At 48.2% G+C, this 18,128-nt stretch overlaps 1 protein-coding gene across 3 annotated transcripts in view; it reads right to left on the bottom strand.

Annotated features, from left to right (window-relative positions):
- The window catches only part of DPP9 (dipeptidyl peptidase 9), a 57,091-nt gene that overhangs the window by 25,824 nt on the left and 13,139 nt on the right, over window positions 1-18,128 (bottom strand). For 2 of the 3 annotated variants that reach the window (XM_081177661.1, XM_081177660.1), the window contains exons 3-10: window positions 16,094-16,168; window positions 12,900-13,156; window positions 10,305-10,417; window positions 7,792-7,965; window positions 7,283-7,451; window positions 4,988-5,101; window positions 2,951-3,079; window positions 1,187-1,248 (exon numbers count right to left, since the gene is read on the bottom strand). In XM_081177661.1, coding sequence (XP_081033787.1) covers window positions 1,187-1,248; window positions 2,951-3,079; window positions 4,988-5,101; window positions 7,283-7,451; window positions 7,792-7,965; window positions 10,305-10,417; window positions 12,900-13,156; window positions 16,094-16,168 — 1,093 coding nt within the window. The remainder of the gene's footprint in view (window positions 1-1,186; window positions 1,249-2,950; window positions 3,080-4,987; window positions 5,102-7,282; window positions 7,452-7,791; window positions 7,966-10,304; window positions 10,418-12,899; window positions 13,157-16,093; window positions 16,169-18,128) is intronic. The other variant, XM_081177662.1, reaches the window with a different exon arrangement.

Genomic DNA, 18,128 nt, shown 5'->3' with positions numbered 1-18,128 from the left:
ATGACTAAGCCGCTTCTGCCGAACCAGAGCAGCGCATGGAAACGCCGTTTACCTTCCCGCCGGAGCGGTACCTATTGATCTATTTGCACTTTGACGTGCTTTCGAACTGCTAGGTTGGCAGGAGCAGGGACTGAGCAACGGGAGCTCACCCCGTCGCGGGGATTCGAACCGCTGACCTTCTGATCGGTAAGCTCTAGGCTCTGTGGTTTAATCCACAGTGCCACCTGCGTCCCTCCACTTAACCCGCCACTGACAGCACCTGCTCCATCAGGCCACAGGAGAAACAGCTAGGGTACTTCAGCCATAGAGCACAAGACTCTTCATCTCGGGGAGGGGGTTCCCACCCCCACATGGGTCAAAAGGTTCCTGCGTGGCAGGGACTTAAGGCAAGATGACCCCTGGTGGTCTCTTCCATCTCTAGGATGCCAGTGCTGCAGAGCGGCCTTCGCATCTACGCACCCAGGGGATTTCTGGAACCTGTAACTGTTGGGAAGTTCCAAGTGTGGCTGAATGCATGCAGGTGTCAGTGGACTGAGGCAGAGGTGTGAATGCTGAGGAGCGGAATTCTATGTTATGGGCTTTGGTGCCTTATAGATTGCACTGTTTATACGAATTTTGATTTATTCTCCATGTTTACGCAGGGTTGCGTTTCAAGGCACCGCACTCATCTGTGAAATCGTGCATAATAGAAAGCCGTTGGAAAGGCCTGCAAGCACCCTTTTAGTGACATCTTTGTGATGTTTCCACGTCACTTCTGGGTTTGATGCAATGCACGTATATACTGAACATGAGGAAACAGGAAGCTGCCTGCATTTATTTATTACATTTATGAGCGCTGCCTTTTTCTTCCAGGGGAGCCCAAGGTAGTGCACAAGGTTCTCCTCCTTCCTCATTTCATCTTCACAACAACCTTGGGAGGTAGGTTAGGCTAAGAGACGGCGACTGGTTGCCGACACGAGTCTTGCTGGCACAAAATGGCTGTGCTCAGAAATTCGCACCAGCCGCCGATTTGCTACTGGGCCAAGTTCAAGGCATTACTACAGTGGTACCTCTGGTTATGGATTTAATTCGTTTTGGGGTGCCGTGCCATTAATACCTTGAGCTGCTTTTGAGTTTGCTTTGCAAAGGAACGCCCGAGAGGAAAGAAGTCAAAGACAATTAACAAACTGGAACCCAGCTCCCTTACCTTCCCTTGGCTATCCACTTGAACTTCAGCAAGCTTCAGCGAGATTTTGGGGTTCTTGCTGCCTGGAATGGAGGGGAAGAAGGACATGAGGAGGCAGCTGAGCTGAATGCTTTTAACACTCATTTCCCTTCATGTAGGTTGTGTTAGTACAGTGGTGCCTCGCAAGACGAAAATAATTCGTTCTGCGAGTCTTTTCGTCTTGCGATGTTTTTCGTCTTGCGAAGCACGGTCCGTCGCAACTGCGCCTCTTCAAGCGGCTTTAAGAAAAAAGCGCAAGACGTTTTCATCTTGCGAAGCAAGCCCATAGGGAAATTCGTCTAGCGAAGCAACGCAAAACCGAAAAACCCTTTCGTCCAGCGAGTTTTTCGTCTTGCGAGGCATTCGTCTTGCGGGGCACCACTGTATTTCACGCATCCAATGCTGCAGATGAGATTGGTGTAAATCACATGCCTGTCTGGGAAGACCGTGGGAACAGAATACAGCCTTATCTCTCTTCCACTGTCTGTACTTTTGCTTTTACTTCATTCTGTTCTCTCTCGGAGCTGGTGAGAGAGATGCCATAATGCTTTGTCTGTACACAGTGCGTAAATAAATACGTAGATTAGTTCTACGACGTCTCACGCTTCTTGCCGTGTAATGCCAGAAGTGTAGTGTGCATATACCATCTGGTATATGTCGCTGAGCGCACTGGAGAAGAAGGGAAATGCCTTTTCCAGAGCTGCACATACCAGAGGATGCTCAGAGCACCCCAGGGTGTTTTCCAACAGGTTGAAGAGGGCAAGCCAGGTTCTTGGCTGGTCAATAGCACAGGACGATTGCCATCTCTACCATTATTACCCTTCCCCCTAAGATTACAACAATAAAACCTGCTATTCGACTACCTTGCATTTCTTTTTCTTGTGAGTAACAACTGTGGCAGCCACTGGGCAGCAAAAATTTAAATGATCTGGCTTTCCCAGAAGAAAATGAGAATCCACGGAGAAAAACAAGGAAGAGGAGGTAGAATCATAGAATCATAGAGTTGGAAGAGACCCCAAGGGCCATCGAGTCCAACCCCCTGCCAAGCAGGAAACACCATCAGAGCACTCCTGACATATGGTTGTCAAGCCTCTGCTTAAAGACCTCCAAAGAAGGAGACTCCACCACACTCCTGGGCAGCAAATTCCACTGTCGAACAGCTCTTACTGTCAGGAAGTTCTTCCTAATGTTTAGGTGGAATCTTCTTTCTTGTAGTTTGGATCCATTGCTCCGTGTCCGCTTCTCTGGAGCAGCAGAAAACAACCGTTCTCCCTCCTCTATGTGACATCCTTTTATATATTTGAACATGGCTATCATATCACCCCTTAACCTCCTCTTCTCCAGGCTAAACATGCCCAGCTCCCTTAGCCGTTCCTCATAAGGCATCGTTTCCAGGCCTTTGAGCATTTTGGTTGCCCTCCTCTGGACACGTTCCAGTTTGTCAGTGTCCTTCTTGAACTGTGGTGCCCAGAACTGGACACAGTACCCCAGGTGAGGTCTGACCAGAGCAGAATACAGTGACACTATATTATGCTCTGGTCAGACCTCACCTGGAGTACTGTGTCCAGTTCTGGGCACCACAGTTCAAGAAGGACACTCTTAAGGTGCCTCTTAAGGAATTCTGCTAGTTCCAGGTTCAACTCCGGCCACCTCTGGTTAAAAGGATCAGAGGCAGAAGGTGATGTCGTCCGCCAGGTGGGGTTTTCCAAGCCCCCTTCATCCTCACCCCACAGCTCCCCCACTGACCTGTCCTGGGGTAGCGGTACGAGTCCGTCTTCCTTTCTTCCAGGGCGGGAGAAGGAACATGGATGATCTCCACTTCCGACTCGTCCACCTCCTCATAGAGGATTCGTAACGTTTTCCAGCCCTCGGGACCTAGGTTGAGGAGGCGAGATGGGGAGGTGAATTCTGAGGCAGCTCCTCCCAGCAGTCTCTTCCTGCACACACTGACCTCGGAGTGTGGCCCATTCAACAAGAAGAGGACTGTGCAACACAGACTTCTTCTGCACGCAGCAATGCGCGGCAGGAAACTGCTGCTATATTTCTCCAAGGAAAACACTCCTGCTCACATGTCTAGAAGCTTGTGGTCCAAGGCTGCATTTGCAGAACGGTTTATCCCATTTTCCCAAGGTTTCCCCCTAACTGCTAATTTCTGCATTGTGTTTTGAGCTTTCACATGACACAAAAGCCACTTCCAGAAATGTAGAAAAACGTGGTGCAAGCTTAGCGGTCATTTCCAGGGGTGGGGGGAATTTTCATTTGCAAAATATCACAAAAATAAGTGCTAAACTTGTGCTCTATTCTGCTATATTTCTGGAAGCGGCTTCTATGCCACATGAAAGCTCAATGTGGAAACTGTTGACAGGTAAAGGTATTTATTCACACAGCACAGAATTAGCCTGTGGAACTCGCTCGCCTCCAAAGGGATATTGTAGAGCTGGAAAAGGTTCAGAAAAACGGGCCATACCTCAAGGACTGCCCTTCCCCATATAAACCAACCCAGACTCTGTGCCCCAAATCCTCCCTTTAAAAATAAAGTTGAGACTGCAGCCCTCGTTGCTCTGAACAAAAGGCTGGACTGAACACAAACACAGGAAGCCGTCAAATAGCCAGGTCCTTCTTTGTGTGCCTCCTCCAGGAGAGGTCCAGAGAGCGGCAACACAAGAACAGGGCCTTTTCTGTGGTGGCTCCCTGTTTGTGGAACGGTCTCCCGAAGGTTTGTCTGGTGCCTTCATTGTACATCTTTAAGCAAAAATGTTCCTCTTCCACCAGGCCTTTGGCCGATAAATATTTTAAGACCTTTTAAATGTGTCGGGGGTGTATTGTTTTGCTTTGTTTTTGTTTTAACTCTTTATTTTGTGCTTTTATCCTGTATTTTTATATTGTGAACAGTCCTGAGATTTTCAGTTGAAGGGTGGTATATGAATAATAAATAATAATAATAATAATAAGGTGAAGGACTCTGCCAACCTAGCAGTTCGAAAGCACGTCAAGTGCAGGTAGATAAATAGGTACCGCTCCAGCGGGAAGGTAAACAGCGTTTCCATGTGCTGCTCTGGTTCGCCAGAAGCGGCTTAGTCAGGCTGGCCACATGACCCGGAAGCTGTACGCCGGCTCCCTCGGCCAATAAAGTGAGATGAGCGCCGCAACTCCAGAGTCGTCCGCAACTGGACCTAATGGTCAGGGGTCCCTTTACCTTTACCTTTAAAGGACCCCTGGATGGTTAAGTCCAGTCAAAGGTGACTATGGGGTTGCGGCACTCATCTTGCTTTCAAGCCGAGGGAACCAGTGTTTGTCCGCAGACAGCTTTCCGGGTGATGTGGCCAGCAGGACTAAACCGCTTCTGGTGCAACGGGACACTGTGATGAAAACTTGAGCGCATGGAAACGCCGCTTACCTTCCTGCCACAGTGGTGCCTATTTATCTACTTGCACTGGCATGCTTTCGAACTGCTAGATTGGCAGGAGCTGGGACAGAGCAACGGGAGCTCACTCCGTCGCGGGAATTCGAACCGCTGACCTTCTGACTGGCAAGCCCAAGAGGCTCAGTGGTTTAGACCACAGTGCCACCTGTGTAATGGGGATGGAGAGGCTCCCCTATAAGAAAAGGTTGCTGTGTTTGGGGCTTTGAGAGAAAAGGCAACTCATCCTCCCTGATAGCTGTCCATGCTGTCAAGGACTGATCTGAGTTGTAGTCCAACAACACTTGGGAACAAAAGATGGGAGAAGGCTGATCTAAGCGCTGGTAGGATCGTTGCGTGGCCTGCGTGCCCAGAGCACTCACCTTCTTGGCAAGATGTGGGACACCACCAGTACCCCGTAAACCGGTCAAACTCCTCCTGAATGACGAACGTGGCTACACCTGCAGATTTGGGGTCATCTAGCACGCTGGATAAGCCTGCAGTGGGGAGAAAAGCGGCAGAGTTTGGGCCAGGGAACTTGAACCTACAACAGCTGGCTATGATCACTAGCCCTGAGCGGTTTTCTCCGATGGGCAGCAATGCCCCTAAGAAAAAGGGAAGCTGCCTTGCTCATAGTCAAGGCCATTTTATGATATACCGTATTTTTTGCTCTATAAGACTCACTTTTTCCCTCCTAAAAAGTAAGGGGGAATGTGTGTGCGTCTTATGAAGCGAATGCAGGCTGCGCAGCTATCCCAGAAGCCAGAACAGCAAGAGGGATCGCTGCTTTCACTGCGCAGCGATCCCTCTTGCTGTTCTGGCTTCTGAGATTCAGAATATTTCTTTTCTTGTTTTCCTCCTCCAAAAACTAGGTGCGTCTTGTGGTCTGGTGCGTCTTAGAGAGCGAAAAATACGGTAAATAAAATAACCGAGCCAGGCCTTCTCTTCCATGTCCTTCTGCAGGCAAGGCCCACATGCGAAGAGATGTGTGAGTCGAGATGACTGTGTTCCCTTCTCTCCAGAGCAGGTCATCCTCTGCTTTTGGGGTCGCAGGGAGCTGCAGGAGGGCTTTTTACATTCCTCGTTTCATGTCACCTGCCCAGCCCTGGCAGAGGAGTAAGGGCTTAGGCCACTGGTCATACAGGAAGTCCCTAGCATGCCATCCAGAAAATGGTTGTGCCCCCCAACAGCATCATCTCACTGCCCTGAGGAATCATCGTAAGAAGGGAAGGATCAGAGGTGGTTCTGCTTTTGGGGTGGCCACTAACTTAAAAGTCAACTCGCCTTGTCTTCAAATTATTCACCGGAGTAGCCTACAGGGTTCTGAACAGACCTGAACAAATGTTTATAACCCTCCAAAAAGCTCTAAGGATTGTAATTCTGATTTACAGGATACAGTGGTACCTCGGGTTACATACGCTTCAGGTTACAGAGTCCGCTAACCAAGAAATAGTACCTCGGGTTAAGAACTTTGCTTCAGGATGAGAACAGAAATCATGCTCCGGCGGCGCGGCAGCAGCGGGAGGCCCCATTAGCTAAAGTGGTGCTTCAGGTTAAGAACAGTTTCAGGTTAAGAACGGACTCCAGAACGAATTAAGTCCTTAACCCGAGGTACCACTGTACATCGGGATTAGTTACACAAGAATTCCCTCTCTCTTCAGCTATCATATCGGATTATTTGAATACAAGGGACAGAAAGACTAGGCTTGGGCTCCGAGGTCATTGTACACCTCCCATTTAGGAAATCTATGGACATGACCATTAACCATGCTGGGTATTTGCAAACAAGACATGAAGGATTGGCAGCATCAACCCAAAGGACCACAGTGCCTGGAGACAGAAAGTCAGGTCGTGGCATCCACAGCAGTGATCAGAGGAGGAATGGTTGCTGGGAGGAGCAAAGAGAGAGGAAACACCATGGGACTTCTGCAGCAGCCCAACAGGACACCTTCCTCTGTCCCAACTGCAACAAAACACGTCTCTCCTGCATCGGTGTCTACAGCCAAAGCAGGGACTGCAGCCTTCCAACAGTTTGACTTCATCTCCTGCATTGCCTCCCAAGACAGATGCCAACAACAATTGCCTTAACTTACCAGCTAAGTTAATTTATTACCGTGTTTTTCACTCTGCAAGACGCAGCCGACCATAAGGCGCACCTAGTTTTAGAGGAGGAGAACAGGGGGAAAAAATGTTCTCTCCCTCTTTGCTCAGCGCCTCTCCAGCAAAGCGGGAGGAGAAATGGAAGGGGCTCCGTTTCTCCTGCTGCTACGCTGAAGGGGCGCTGCGCAGAGAGGGAAAGCTGTGCAGCGGCTCTCCAGCGAAGCGAAGCCAGGAGAGCAAGAGGGATTGATCCCGCTTGCTCTCCTGGCTTCAGGGATAGCCTCCCGAAGCCTCCTGAGCGCAGTAGGAGCTCCCGCTGTGCTCCGGAGGCTTCGCATTGCTTTCGCTGAAGCCAGGAGAGCAAGAAGGATTGGCTTCAGCGAAAGCTGCGCAGCCTGCATTCGCTCCATAAGACGCACACGCATTTCCCCTTACTTTTTAGGAGGGGGAAAGTGCATCTTATAGAGCGAAAAATACGGTAATTTAGGGGCTGATCTAGCACCAGGCAGAAAAAATACCAGGCAGGGATATTTATTTCCCCCTCCACACAAGACGGGAGTGTTATAGACAGCGCTCACCTTTCTGGCAATACGTCAGCCTCCGCTCCTCCCCGGTCTCGATGCTGGCAACCCAAAGGTCGTTGTTGTTGATGAACGAGAAGAAAGACGGATTGGCGGAGCAGATCTTGGGATCCATTCTGGGGCCTGAGCACTGCGTCTTGATTTCCAGCGGCTTCATCGGAGACACCTGCGGACAAGCAGCACACACACCTGTGAACTCTCCACGGCGCAGGGAGAGTGGGGAGAAAGTTTCCCTCTCTTTTTTGAAAGTACCAGAATTCGTGCACAACCCATGAAGCTGAACGTTCAGAGGTTCAAGGTAGACAAAATGGAAAGGTTCAGAAAGGAGAAACCGAAAGAGGGATACGTAAGCGGAGGTACGACTGTATACTGACCATTACTAAGCGCTGTGGATAAGAACAGGAGCGCGAAGAGAACCTCCATACCCAAGGGCAGTTTACCAACAATTACCAAGCGCTGTGAATCAGTGCAGCGTGGGATGGCTGCTGCCTTTAACGCATGCTCACCATAAAGCCGTTCTTGCCTCCGTCCCGGCAGTGGAAAAGGCTGTTGCTGGCCTGGAACAGGAAGAGGCCGCTCTCGCTATGGAAGTCGTAGGAAGTGATCCCAAAGACCCCTAGCCGCTTGCGTTCCCTCAGCAACTCTTCCTCCCTGGAATACATCCCGTGGTGGGGGGTGGCCTGGTGGAAAACAGGGGAGGGGGCCCCCCAAAAAAAGGTCATGAAGGTACACGCAGAGAAAACACGAGAAAGCTCTGCCACCAACCTACTGTGCAAATCTTATTTGTTTACTTAGGGGGATTTGTACCCCAAAATCCCAGCCTCCCAGAGCGGCTTCCGTATAATCAGTTGGAACAAGACAGTCCCTGCTTGCAGGCTTAGAATCTAAAAATGCACAACACACAAGGAAGTGCTGGTTTTGACCTACAAAGCCTTAAAACGGCTCAGGACCGCAATACCTCAAGGACCGCCTCTTTCCATATGAACCTACCCGGACCCTGAGATCAACTTTTGAGGCCCTCCGTCGTGTGCCTCCTCCTCAAGAGGTCAGGAGGGTGGCAACACGAGAACGGGGCCTTCTCTGCAGTGGCTCCCCTTCTGTGGAATGCTCTCCCCAGGGAAGTTCGCCTGGCGCCTTCATTATACAATCTTTACGTGCCAGGCAAAAGCGTTCCTTTTTAACCAGGCTTTTGGTTGCTCTGATTTACATCCTATGCCCTTTTAAAATGTGATGGGGGGGGGGAGCTATTGGGTTGCTGTTTTCATTTTTTTTTCTTTTTTTTTAAATTTCATTTCATTTCATTCATTCATACAGAATGCTGCAGCGAGGCTCCTCACGGGGTCTCTGCCATGGGAGCATATTCATCCAGTGCTTTTCAAGCTGCACTGGCTCCCGGTGGAGTACAGGGTCAGATTTAAGGTGCTGCTTTTGACCTTTAAAGCCCTTCATGGCCTAGGACCCTCATACCTCCGGGACCGCCTCTCCCGGTATGCCCCACGGAGAGCCTCAAGGTCCATAAATAACAACACCCTAGTGGTCCCAGGCCCTAAGGAAGTTAGATTGGCTTCAACCAGAGCCAGGGCCTTTTCAGCACTGGCCCCAACTTGGTGGAACGCTCTGTCTCATGAGACCAGGGCCCTGCAGGATCTGATCTCTTTCCGCAGGGCCTGTAAGAAAGAGTTGTTCCGCCTGGCCTTCGGCTTGGAGCCAATTTGATTCCCTCCCCCCCCCCTTTTCTTTTTTCTTTTCCTTCTCCTGCAATGAGGCTTCATTTTAATATTTTAATGTTCCATTATTTTAATGTTGTATTTTATTTTTGTTTTTAAGTTGTAATCACTCATCTTGTTTTTATTATTGCTTGTAAGCCGCTCTGAGCCCGGCCTTGGCTGGGGAGGGCGGGGTATAAATAAAAAATTATTATTATTATTATTATTATTATTATTATTATTATTATTATTATTATGTTTTTATGTTTTTATAGCTTGATTTTATTCTGTGAACCGCCCTGAGACCCTGGGTATAGGGCGGTATATACTGCAATGCGCTCTACGTGGGACTACCTTTGAAGGTGACCCAGAAACTGCAATTAATCCAGAATGTGGCAGCTAGACTGGTGACTGGGAGTGGCTGCCAGGACCACATAACACCGGTCCTGAGAGATCTGCATTGGCTCCCAGGACGTTTCTGGGCACAATTCAAAGTGATGGTGCTGACCTTAAAAGCCCTCAACGGCCTCGGACCTGTATACCTGAAGGAGAGTCTCCACCCCCATCATTCAGCCCGGACACTGAGATACAGCTCCAAGGGGCTTCTGGCAGTTCCCTCATTGCGAGAAGCCAAGTTACAGGGAACCAGGCAGAGGGCCTTCTCGGTAGTGGCGCCTGCCCTGTGGAATGTCCGCCCTTCAGATGTGAAGGAAAGAAGCAGCTATCTTATCTTTAAAAGACATCTGAAGGCAGCCCTGTTTAGGGAAGTTTTTAATATTTAATGCTGTATTGTTTTGAACACTTGATTGGGAGCCACCCAGAGTGGCTGGGGAAACTCAGCCAGATGGGCGGGGTATAAATTATTATTATTAAATAAGAGAAAAGGGACAGTGGGGAGAGGGAATCAAACTCAGGCACTGGTTTTTAAAACAGCTGTTCATATGACCAGCTTGCATAGTTTTAGGGACAGGAGGTGCCTGGGGGGAGCTGGTCTTTCAACAAAGCTGATGGAGCGAGTCTTCTGCTTCCCAGCTCTCTCCCTTAGGCAGCCTGATGGAACAGGAGCTGAGGCCTGATGGAGCTGCCCCAATAGAGTGGGTGGAGCGAGAACCTTGGGCAGGTCTCTCAGCTTCCTGCCAGCTTCTGCTGCGGGAGACTGGGTCAGCCTCCATCACGGAAAAAGATTCCCTGCCTCCAATTTATTCTAGATGTGGAATCAGAGTTATTATTTTTTCTTCTGGTTTTTCCCCCAGAACAGTTCCCGAGTCCGCCGAGCGCAGTGAAGCCACACCCCACCCTCCACCGTGCCTCACCTGGAAGTGGTCCAGCATCTGCTTCCACGACAACAGGAGCAAGGCTTCCTTCCGTACCTTTTTGGGAATCTCAGAGTAGAGGAGGGAGTTCTCCCTGCTTCCGTATGGCATTCCTGTTGAAATGGGAACCAATTCAAGCACATGCTTTTACAGTACAGTCACATCTCGGGTTACAGGCGCTTCAGGTTGTGCGCTTTCTGGTTGCACACCGCACCGAACCTGGAAGTACTGGAACGGGTTACTTCCGGGTTTTGGCGCTCGCGCAGAACCACTAAATCGCGCTTTGCACATGCGCAGAAGCGCCAAATCACGACCCGCACGTGTGCAGACACGGCGGTGCAGGTTGCGAACGTGCCTCCCGCATGGATCACATTTGCAACCCGAGCATCCACTATATAGAGTCACAAGTTCTCTAGAATTCTCTCCTTGTAGAAGTGAAGCGAAAACCCCATAATTGCCATTCAACGCCACTCTCCACCTCCTCAAATTAGTCTACGCACAGCTCCCGCTGTCCAAGCACAATACATTCTCAGGAAATCAATTGTTAGGTGAACGTTCGCATAACAAGCCGACGATTTCCATCGATTCCCATGGGGTATTTTCTAATGCACAAAAACTTGACAAACAGGGAAACCCAGGGAAATCGTCTGAATCCTTGCAAAAGGCAAACAATGAAGGGGGAAACACGCTCTCTCCCCCCGTCCCTCTCTCCCACCACGGTTTCTGGAAAAATGACTGCAAAAGGAAGGCTTGTTTAAGACCCACTTACTTGTTTACAGTACAGGTTTGGATATCTGAATCTGCAGTGTGCATAGTGAGGTTTGGGTACTAACTCATTGTGTTTGGATAAGTGAATTTTCATATAATGAGAATTTGGATAGCAGGACATGAGTGTTTCTTGTTGGCTTTTTGGTTTTAATACTGTTTTTCAATCTGCCTTATGCTTTTACAGTGGTGCCCCGCAAGACGAATGCCTCGCAAGACGGAAAACCCGCTAGACGAAAGGGTTTTCCGTTTTTGAGCTGCTTCGCAAGACGATTTTCTCTATGGGCTTGCTTTGCAAGACGAAAACGTCTTGCGAGTGTTCCGATTTTTTTCCGCTCCCCCCTTTTTCTGAGCCTTTTAGCCGCTAATAGCCTTTTAGCCGCTAATCTGCTAAGCCTTTAATAGCCGCTAAGCCTTTAATAGCCGCTAAGCCTTTAATAGCGCTAATCCGCTAAGCCACTAATAGGGTTGCTTCGCAAGACGAAAAAACCGCTAGATGAAGAGACTCGCGGAACGGATTAATTTCGTCTTGCGAGGCACCACTGTACGTTCTTATTTCTGAACTTCTTTCTTTCTTTCAATGCTTTATTACTTTTTATTAAAAAAAAAAAACCAAGACACTAAGCAACAATCAGCAAATGGTAATCCAAAATTAACACTCCGTACACACAAAAAAGAAAAGATTGAGTTCATCCATCACTAATTCTAACATGACTTCCGATCCCCGCCCCCATTGTGCTTTCTAAGTTTCATTACAGCTACACAACTTTATCTCTCCTAAGTTATTCTGTTATGTTGATTCTGTAGCGATCTCTTATTTCATGCAGAAATCAATCCAGACCTGCCAAAGAATTTATGTTGTTACAATGTTCTTTTAAATATTCTCTGTAAATATTCCACTCTCTATTAAATATTTGATCTGTATGGTCTCGGAATCTTGCTGCTAAATATTGCTAGTTCTGCATATTCTAACATTTTATTTTGCCAATCTAATTTCGAGGGAGTAGAATCTGCTTTCCATACCTTAGCAATTAAAATTCTTGCTCTTGCAAGAGTATTTCTGAACTTCTTTCAAAATGCTGGTTTATTGTTCAGCTGTCCTGCACAGTACGATCGCATCTTAGGCAGGGGTCTGGTTCCAAGGCTTCCAGACATAAATGAAAATTACCTATCTCTAAACCATTAGATCAGGGGTCAGCAAACTTTTTCAGCAGGGGTGCGGTCCACTGTCCCTCAGACCTTGGGGTGGACTGTATTGGGGGGGGGGTGAACAAATTCCTATGCCCCACAAATAACCCAGAGATGCATTTTAAATAAAAGCACACATTCTACTTATGTAAATCCGTGGGCCGGATTTGGAAGGTGATTGGGCCGGATCCAGCCCCCAGGCCTTAGCTTGCAAACCCATGCCTTAGATCCACCCTCTAGCAAGAGAGTTAGGGAGAGGGAGGGAGAAAGAGAGAGAGAACCTACAGAACTCCTAGAACCCACATTCGTCAGGTGGAGTTGGGTTTTGTTTTGCTTTTAAGATTGTAAGCTGCTTCATGGAAGAAGCCCCTCAAAAAGGAACGATGCACATTTTAAAATAAATATAAAGTAAATAAATACAGGCAGCCCTCCATTTACATGTGCATACACACATCACACTGAACCCAGAAGTAACCTGGAAACATCATAAAGGCATAACTGAAACGTCACTAAAAGGGTGCAACGGGGTTTGGGGCAGAACAGGGTGTTTGCAAGTTTTTTCAATGGTTTTCAATTATATGCAATTCCACTGCGACACAAGGTGCTTCCGACTCTTTGGTTCCCAGCCCAATCCAATCTTACCCAGGTAATACAGCCGATGGGAGTGAGGGCTTGACTCTTCGGTCTTCCGAACGAACTGGAAGTCATGGGGTGCCTTGTTCACGATCATCCCCGTGTACTTCCGGCTGCTGTGGATGATGTCACGCAGCCCCTCCCACGAATGCTTCTCCACCTGGAAGTGGGAAGCGGACGTGTCCTCCATCTCCACGGCGTCTGAGCTGTCGGACAGAGCGTCCACCGCTGTCATCTTCAGCCTTCCTCCTGAATTGGTTAGGCAGCTGGGGGGGGGGGAGAGAAAATTGGTGGATTGGGGAAACAGATAGAGAAAGAGAGAAAGAAAAGGGAGGAGGGCACATCAATTCCATCCAGAGTCAGGGTTCATTCATACAGTTTATCTCAGGCTTCCTCAACCTCAGCCCTCCAGATGTTTTGGGACTACAATTCCCAGCATCCCTGACCACTGGTCCTGCTAGCTAAGGATCATGGGAGTTGTAGGCCAAAAACATCTGGAGGGGCGAGGTTGAGGAAGCCTGGTTTATCTGATAGTCAAGTTTCTCCTGAACTGTTATCAGTCCAGTCCGAGAACACACAGCTAAAGAACAACATACTCAGATAAGTGCTGGAGGTGCAATGAGGCTATGGGAACATTCTTTCATATGTGGTGGACTTGTAAACGGGTAAAGGAGAATTGGGAAATGATCCATAATGAACTGGAAAAATGTTTAAAAGTACTCCCCCCCGCCAAACCAAAGTCCTTTCTGTTGTGGATAATTTAGACTGAAATCCCCAGGTGTCAAAAAAGCTTATTTATGTATGCTACTACTGCGGCCCGGGTTTTGTTAGCTCCCCAATGGAAAACGAGCGAGGTCCAAAATAAAGAAGAATTGCAACTTAAGTTGACAGAATATGCGCAACTTGAATATTTAACTTATAGAACAAGAGAACAAGAAGAATTGGAAAACGTTCATTGAATATATGGGAAATAACTGTGTAAGGATGAAAACGCTGGCAGCATTAAGAAAAAAATCAACAGTATAATAATAATAATAATTTATTATTTATACCCCGCCCATCTGGCTGGGTTTTCCCAGCCACTCTGGGCAGCTTCCAAAAGAATATTAAAATACAATAGTCTATTAAACATTAAAAGCTTCCCTAAACAGGGATGCCTTCAGATGTCTCCCAAATTATATAAAGTATAAATTAAGATGGTTGTAATAATGGAATTTTGACCAAACTGTGGGAGGCAGTGGAAGACAGGAGTGCCTGGCGTGCTCTGGTCCATGGGGTCACGAAGAGTCGGACACGACTAAACGACTAAACAATAACAAGAATGGAATACTGAATGGTATAGTTTTTGTAAAATATGCAGGGATCAAAGGTAAAGGACCCCTGACAGTTAAGTCCAGTCGCGAATGACTCTGGGGTTGCGGCGCTCATCTCCCTTTACTGGCCGAGGGAGCCGATGTTTGTCCACAGACAGTTCTTCCGGGTCATGCGGCCAGCATGACTAAGCCACTTCTGGCGAACCAGAGCAGTGCACAGAAACGCCGTTAACCTTCCCGCCGGAGTGGTATCTATTTATCTACTTGCACTTTGACGTGCTTTCGAACTGCTAGGTTGGCAGGAGCAGGGACCGAGCAACGGGAGCTTCGAACCACCGACCTTCCAATCAGCAAGCCCAAGGCCCAGTGGTTTAGACCACAGCGCCACCCACAGGGATTAATGATATGTAAAATGAACCATGGAAAGAGAAGGGAAGTCATCGATATCTTAAGGATGTAGAAATGAATATTATTAAACAGAAAATTTAATAATATATATTACTCCCTTCTTCCTATCAGAAAAACAATAATTATACAAACTCCAAAAAGTACTGCCTGTCTTTGTCTTTCCTCCTCTCCACAACCCCTTTTCTTTTTGTGCATTGTCTTTTGGACCGTAAGCATGTGGGGCAGGCAACTCTTATTACTGATTGCTGCAAACCGATCTGAGAACCGTAATTTTGGTTTTTAGCTGCTTGGTTATAAGCATGGTCCGTAAAACAAATGCTCCCCACATGTCTTCAAAATAGCTCCCTGCATTAAAAAAACTTAGCACATCAGACGGAAGGGCTCAAGCATAGCCTTCTCAAAGATATTCTGCTTTGCTGGGTTCAGAGGCCTTTTGCAAGGGGAAGGTTAAATATGAAATACTCCACCTGCTGCCCAAAACAGGACCGAAGACTGGGGCCACATCCACACCATACATTTAAAGCAGATGGCTTCCCCCACCCCAAATAATCTTGGGAACTGTAGTTTTCCCCTCCCACAGCTGCCAGTCCCAGCACCCTGAACAAACTACAGTTCGCAGGATTTTTTTTGGGGGGGGGGAGCCCATCTGCTTTAAATGTGGATGGTGTGGATGTGGCCTAGTTCACAGGAACTCATTCAGCTCAGCCGCTCTCCGGGGTTTCAGAACAGGGGACCTAAACAGCCTTGCCTGGAGACGGACTTCTTGCACTTTTCTCACTTCGTTATCATGCATTCTCTCTCCAAAACAAAGAGAGAGCCGTATTCCAGTCCTCATAGTTCTTGTTTAGACAGGATCATAGACGGCTGCCTCATACAGAGGCCACATTCACACCACAGTTAAAGGACTACGATTCCACTTTAAACAGTCAGGGCTCCCTCCCACACCAAAAAATACAGCGGTACCTCGGGTTAAGTACTTAATTCGTTCCAGAGGTCCGTTCTTAACCTGAAACTGTTCTTAACCTGAAGCACCACTTTAGCTAATGGGGCCTCCCGCTGCCGCCGTGCTGCCAGAGCCCGATTTCTGTTCTTATCCTGAAGCAAAGTTCTTAACCTGAAGCACTATTTCTGGGTTAGCGGAGTGTGTAACCTGAAGCGTGTGTAACCCAAGGTACCACTGTATATGGGAAATGTAGTTTTAGCAACCCCTTCCTATCCCCCTCACGGAGCTACAATTCCCAGAGCTCCCTGTGAAGAGGAACCGGAGCCTACTAAGAACTCTCAGTGTCCTTAATAAACTACAGCTCCCAGAAATTGGGGGGGGGGGGGAGAAGCCACAACCTGCTACCGCAGCACTCTAAATGTGTGGGTGCGAATGTCGCCAGAGTCAAGGCCTCAGTCTAGCTATTCCCGTTGTTCCCGCACTGAGGGCGGAAGCATCCCTACAGGGGTTAAAAAACTAGCATCGTTCCCCAACCCTACCTGGAGACGGCGGGGTTTGCACCCGGGACCTTCTGCATGCAAAGCAGGTGCTCTGCTACTGAGCAACAGCTCCTCCTGTAGGAAAGGAAGGGAAACTTTTCCTGAAAACACACGATGGTCCCAGCATCTTTCGTAACACTGTGGGGCTGCTATAAAACACATCATTTGGACTGCCCCGTGTGAGCACTGATAAGGCTAGAGACCTGCCCAACCCCCAACCCCAGCTCCTGTGTGATCCTAAGGTAAAGGTAAAGGGACCCCTTGACCATTAGGCCCAGTCGCGGACGACTCTGGGGTTGCGGCGCTCATCTCGCTTTACTGGCCAAGGGAGCCGGCATACAGCTTCCGGGTCATGTGGCCAGCATGACTAAGCCGCTTCTGGCGAACCAGAGCAGCGCACGGAAACGCCGTTTACCTTCCCGCTGGAGCGGTACCTATTTATCTACTTGCACTTTGACGTGCTTTCGAACTGCTAGGTTGGCAGGAGATGGGACCGAGCAACAGGAGCTCACCCCGTTGTGGGGATTCGAACCACCAGCCTTCTGATCGACAAGTCCTAGGCTCTGTGGTTTAACCCTTGTGTGATGCTATTATTTATTGTGTGATCAATTATTTACATACACAAAATACATTATAGGCAACTCCCCATTTACAGGCGCTCAAGGCACACCCAACTGCACATGTGTGCATTGCCACCAACCCAGAAGCGGCATAGGAAAGCCCTAAAAGAGCGTGAAAACTGCAAAACAGTGCCCAGCAATCCCACAAGCCTTTGCAAGTGCAATCCCAGGAGTCCTTGCACTGAACTTCTGAGGTCTGCGGAGAGTTGGGAGTTGAAAGCTTTTTGCAATGGTGTTCCCAATACCGTATTTACTCAAGTCTAATGCGCCACCGTATCTGACGTACACCTTAATTTTCAGAACCTTGAAACCAAAAAAGTATTTTCTGGCAAATGCAAATGTGCCATTGAATCTAATGCGCACCTTAGTTTTCGCAATGTAATTTGGCTAAAAAGATGAGCATTAGATTCGAGTAAATGAGGTATATGAGATTTTTAGAGATGCCGTGCCGTGGAAAGTAGCCCCCCATGAAGAAGAAGAAGAAGAGGAGTTTGGATTTGATATCTCGCTTTATCACTACCCGAAGGAGTCTCAAAGCGGCTAACAATCTCCTTTCCCTTCCTCCCCCACAACAAACACTCTGTGAGGTGAGTGGGGCTGAGAGACTTCAGAGAAGTGTGACTGGCCCAAGGTCACCCAGCAGCTGCAGGTGGAGGAGCGGAGGCGCGAACCCCGTTCCCCGGATTACAAATCTACCGCTCTTAACCACTACACCACACTGGCTCTCTACACCACACTGTAAATGTGGAATAGCCTGTATAGATTTCAGAATCAGACTTGTCTGTATGGCAGCAGAGTGTAAGGAACCACACTCCAAGTGGTACACTAGGGTAATTTTAATAGAGGGAGGGGGAAACTAGACTATTTCTCTCTGGCCACATCCGCATTGTACATAGCTCCCCACAAAGAATCCTGGGAACTGTAGTCTGTTAAGGGTGCTGAAAGTTGCTAGGAGACCCTATATCCCCCACCACAGCTACAATTCCCAGAGTTTTCCTGTGAAGAGGGATTGACTTTTAAACCACTCTGGGAATTGTAGTTACGAAAGGAGTAGGGGTCAATGGGCCACATAAAGTGAGGCTGCGAGCGAGTTTCCCACCTTTATCATACAACAATACACCAATGTTTGAGACCACCAGCCAAAATATAGGGGTGGGAAGAACACAGATCTGGATCTGCTGGTGGAATGCGAGGTGATCTCTGGTATTTAGCAAGAATTTTTGACTCGCAGTTATTTAATAACAGCAATTAGCACTGATAAGATACTTCAGGTCACCCAAGCCATGTAATTTTCCTACCTCCCTGTACAAGCCTACCCAGGTGTGAAAATCCTCAGGTGAGCACCTTGTCTCAGTATCACCAACATCAGAGGCGTGGTTGGTAGTGACAGGGGAGTTTTTTCTGTATCTGCTCCC

Source organism: Podarcis bocagei (assembly GCF_964188305.1).
Source record: "Podarcis bocagei genome assembly, chromosome: 18".
Taxonomy (NCBI): Eukaryota; Metazoa; Chordata; class Lepidosauria; order Squamata; family Lacertidae; genus Podarcis; species Podarcis bocagei.
This window is presented reverse-complemented; position numbering and strand designations above follow the sequence as displayed.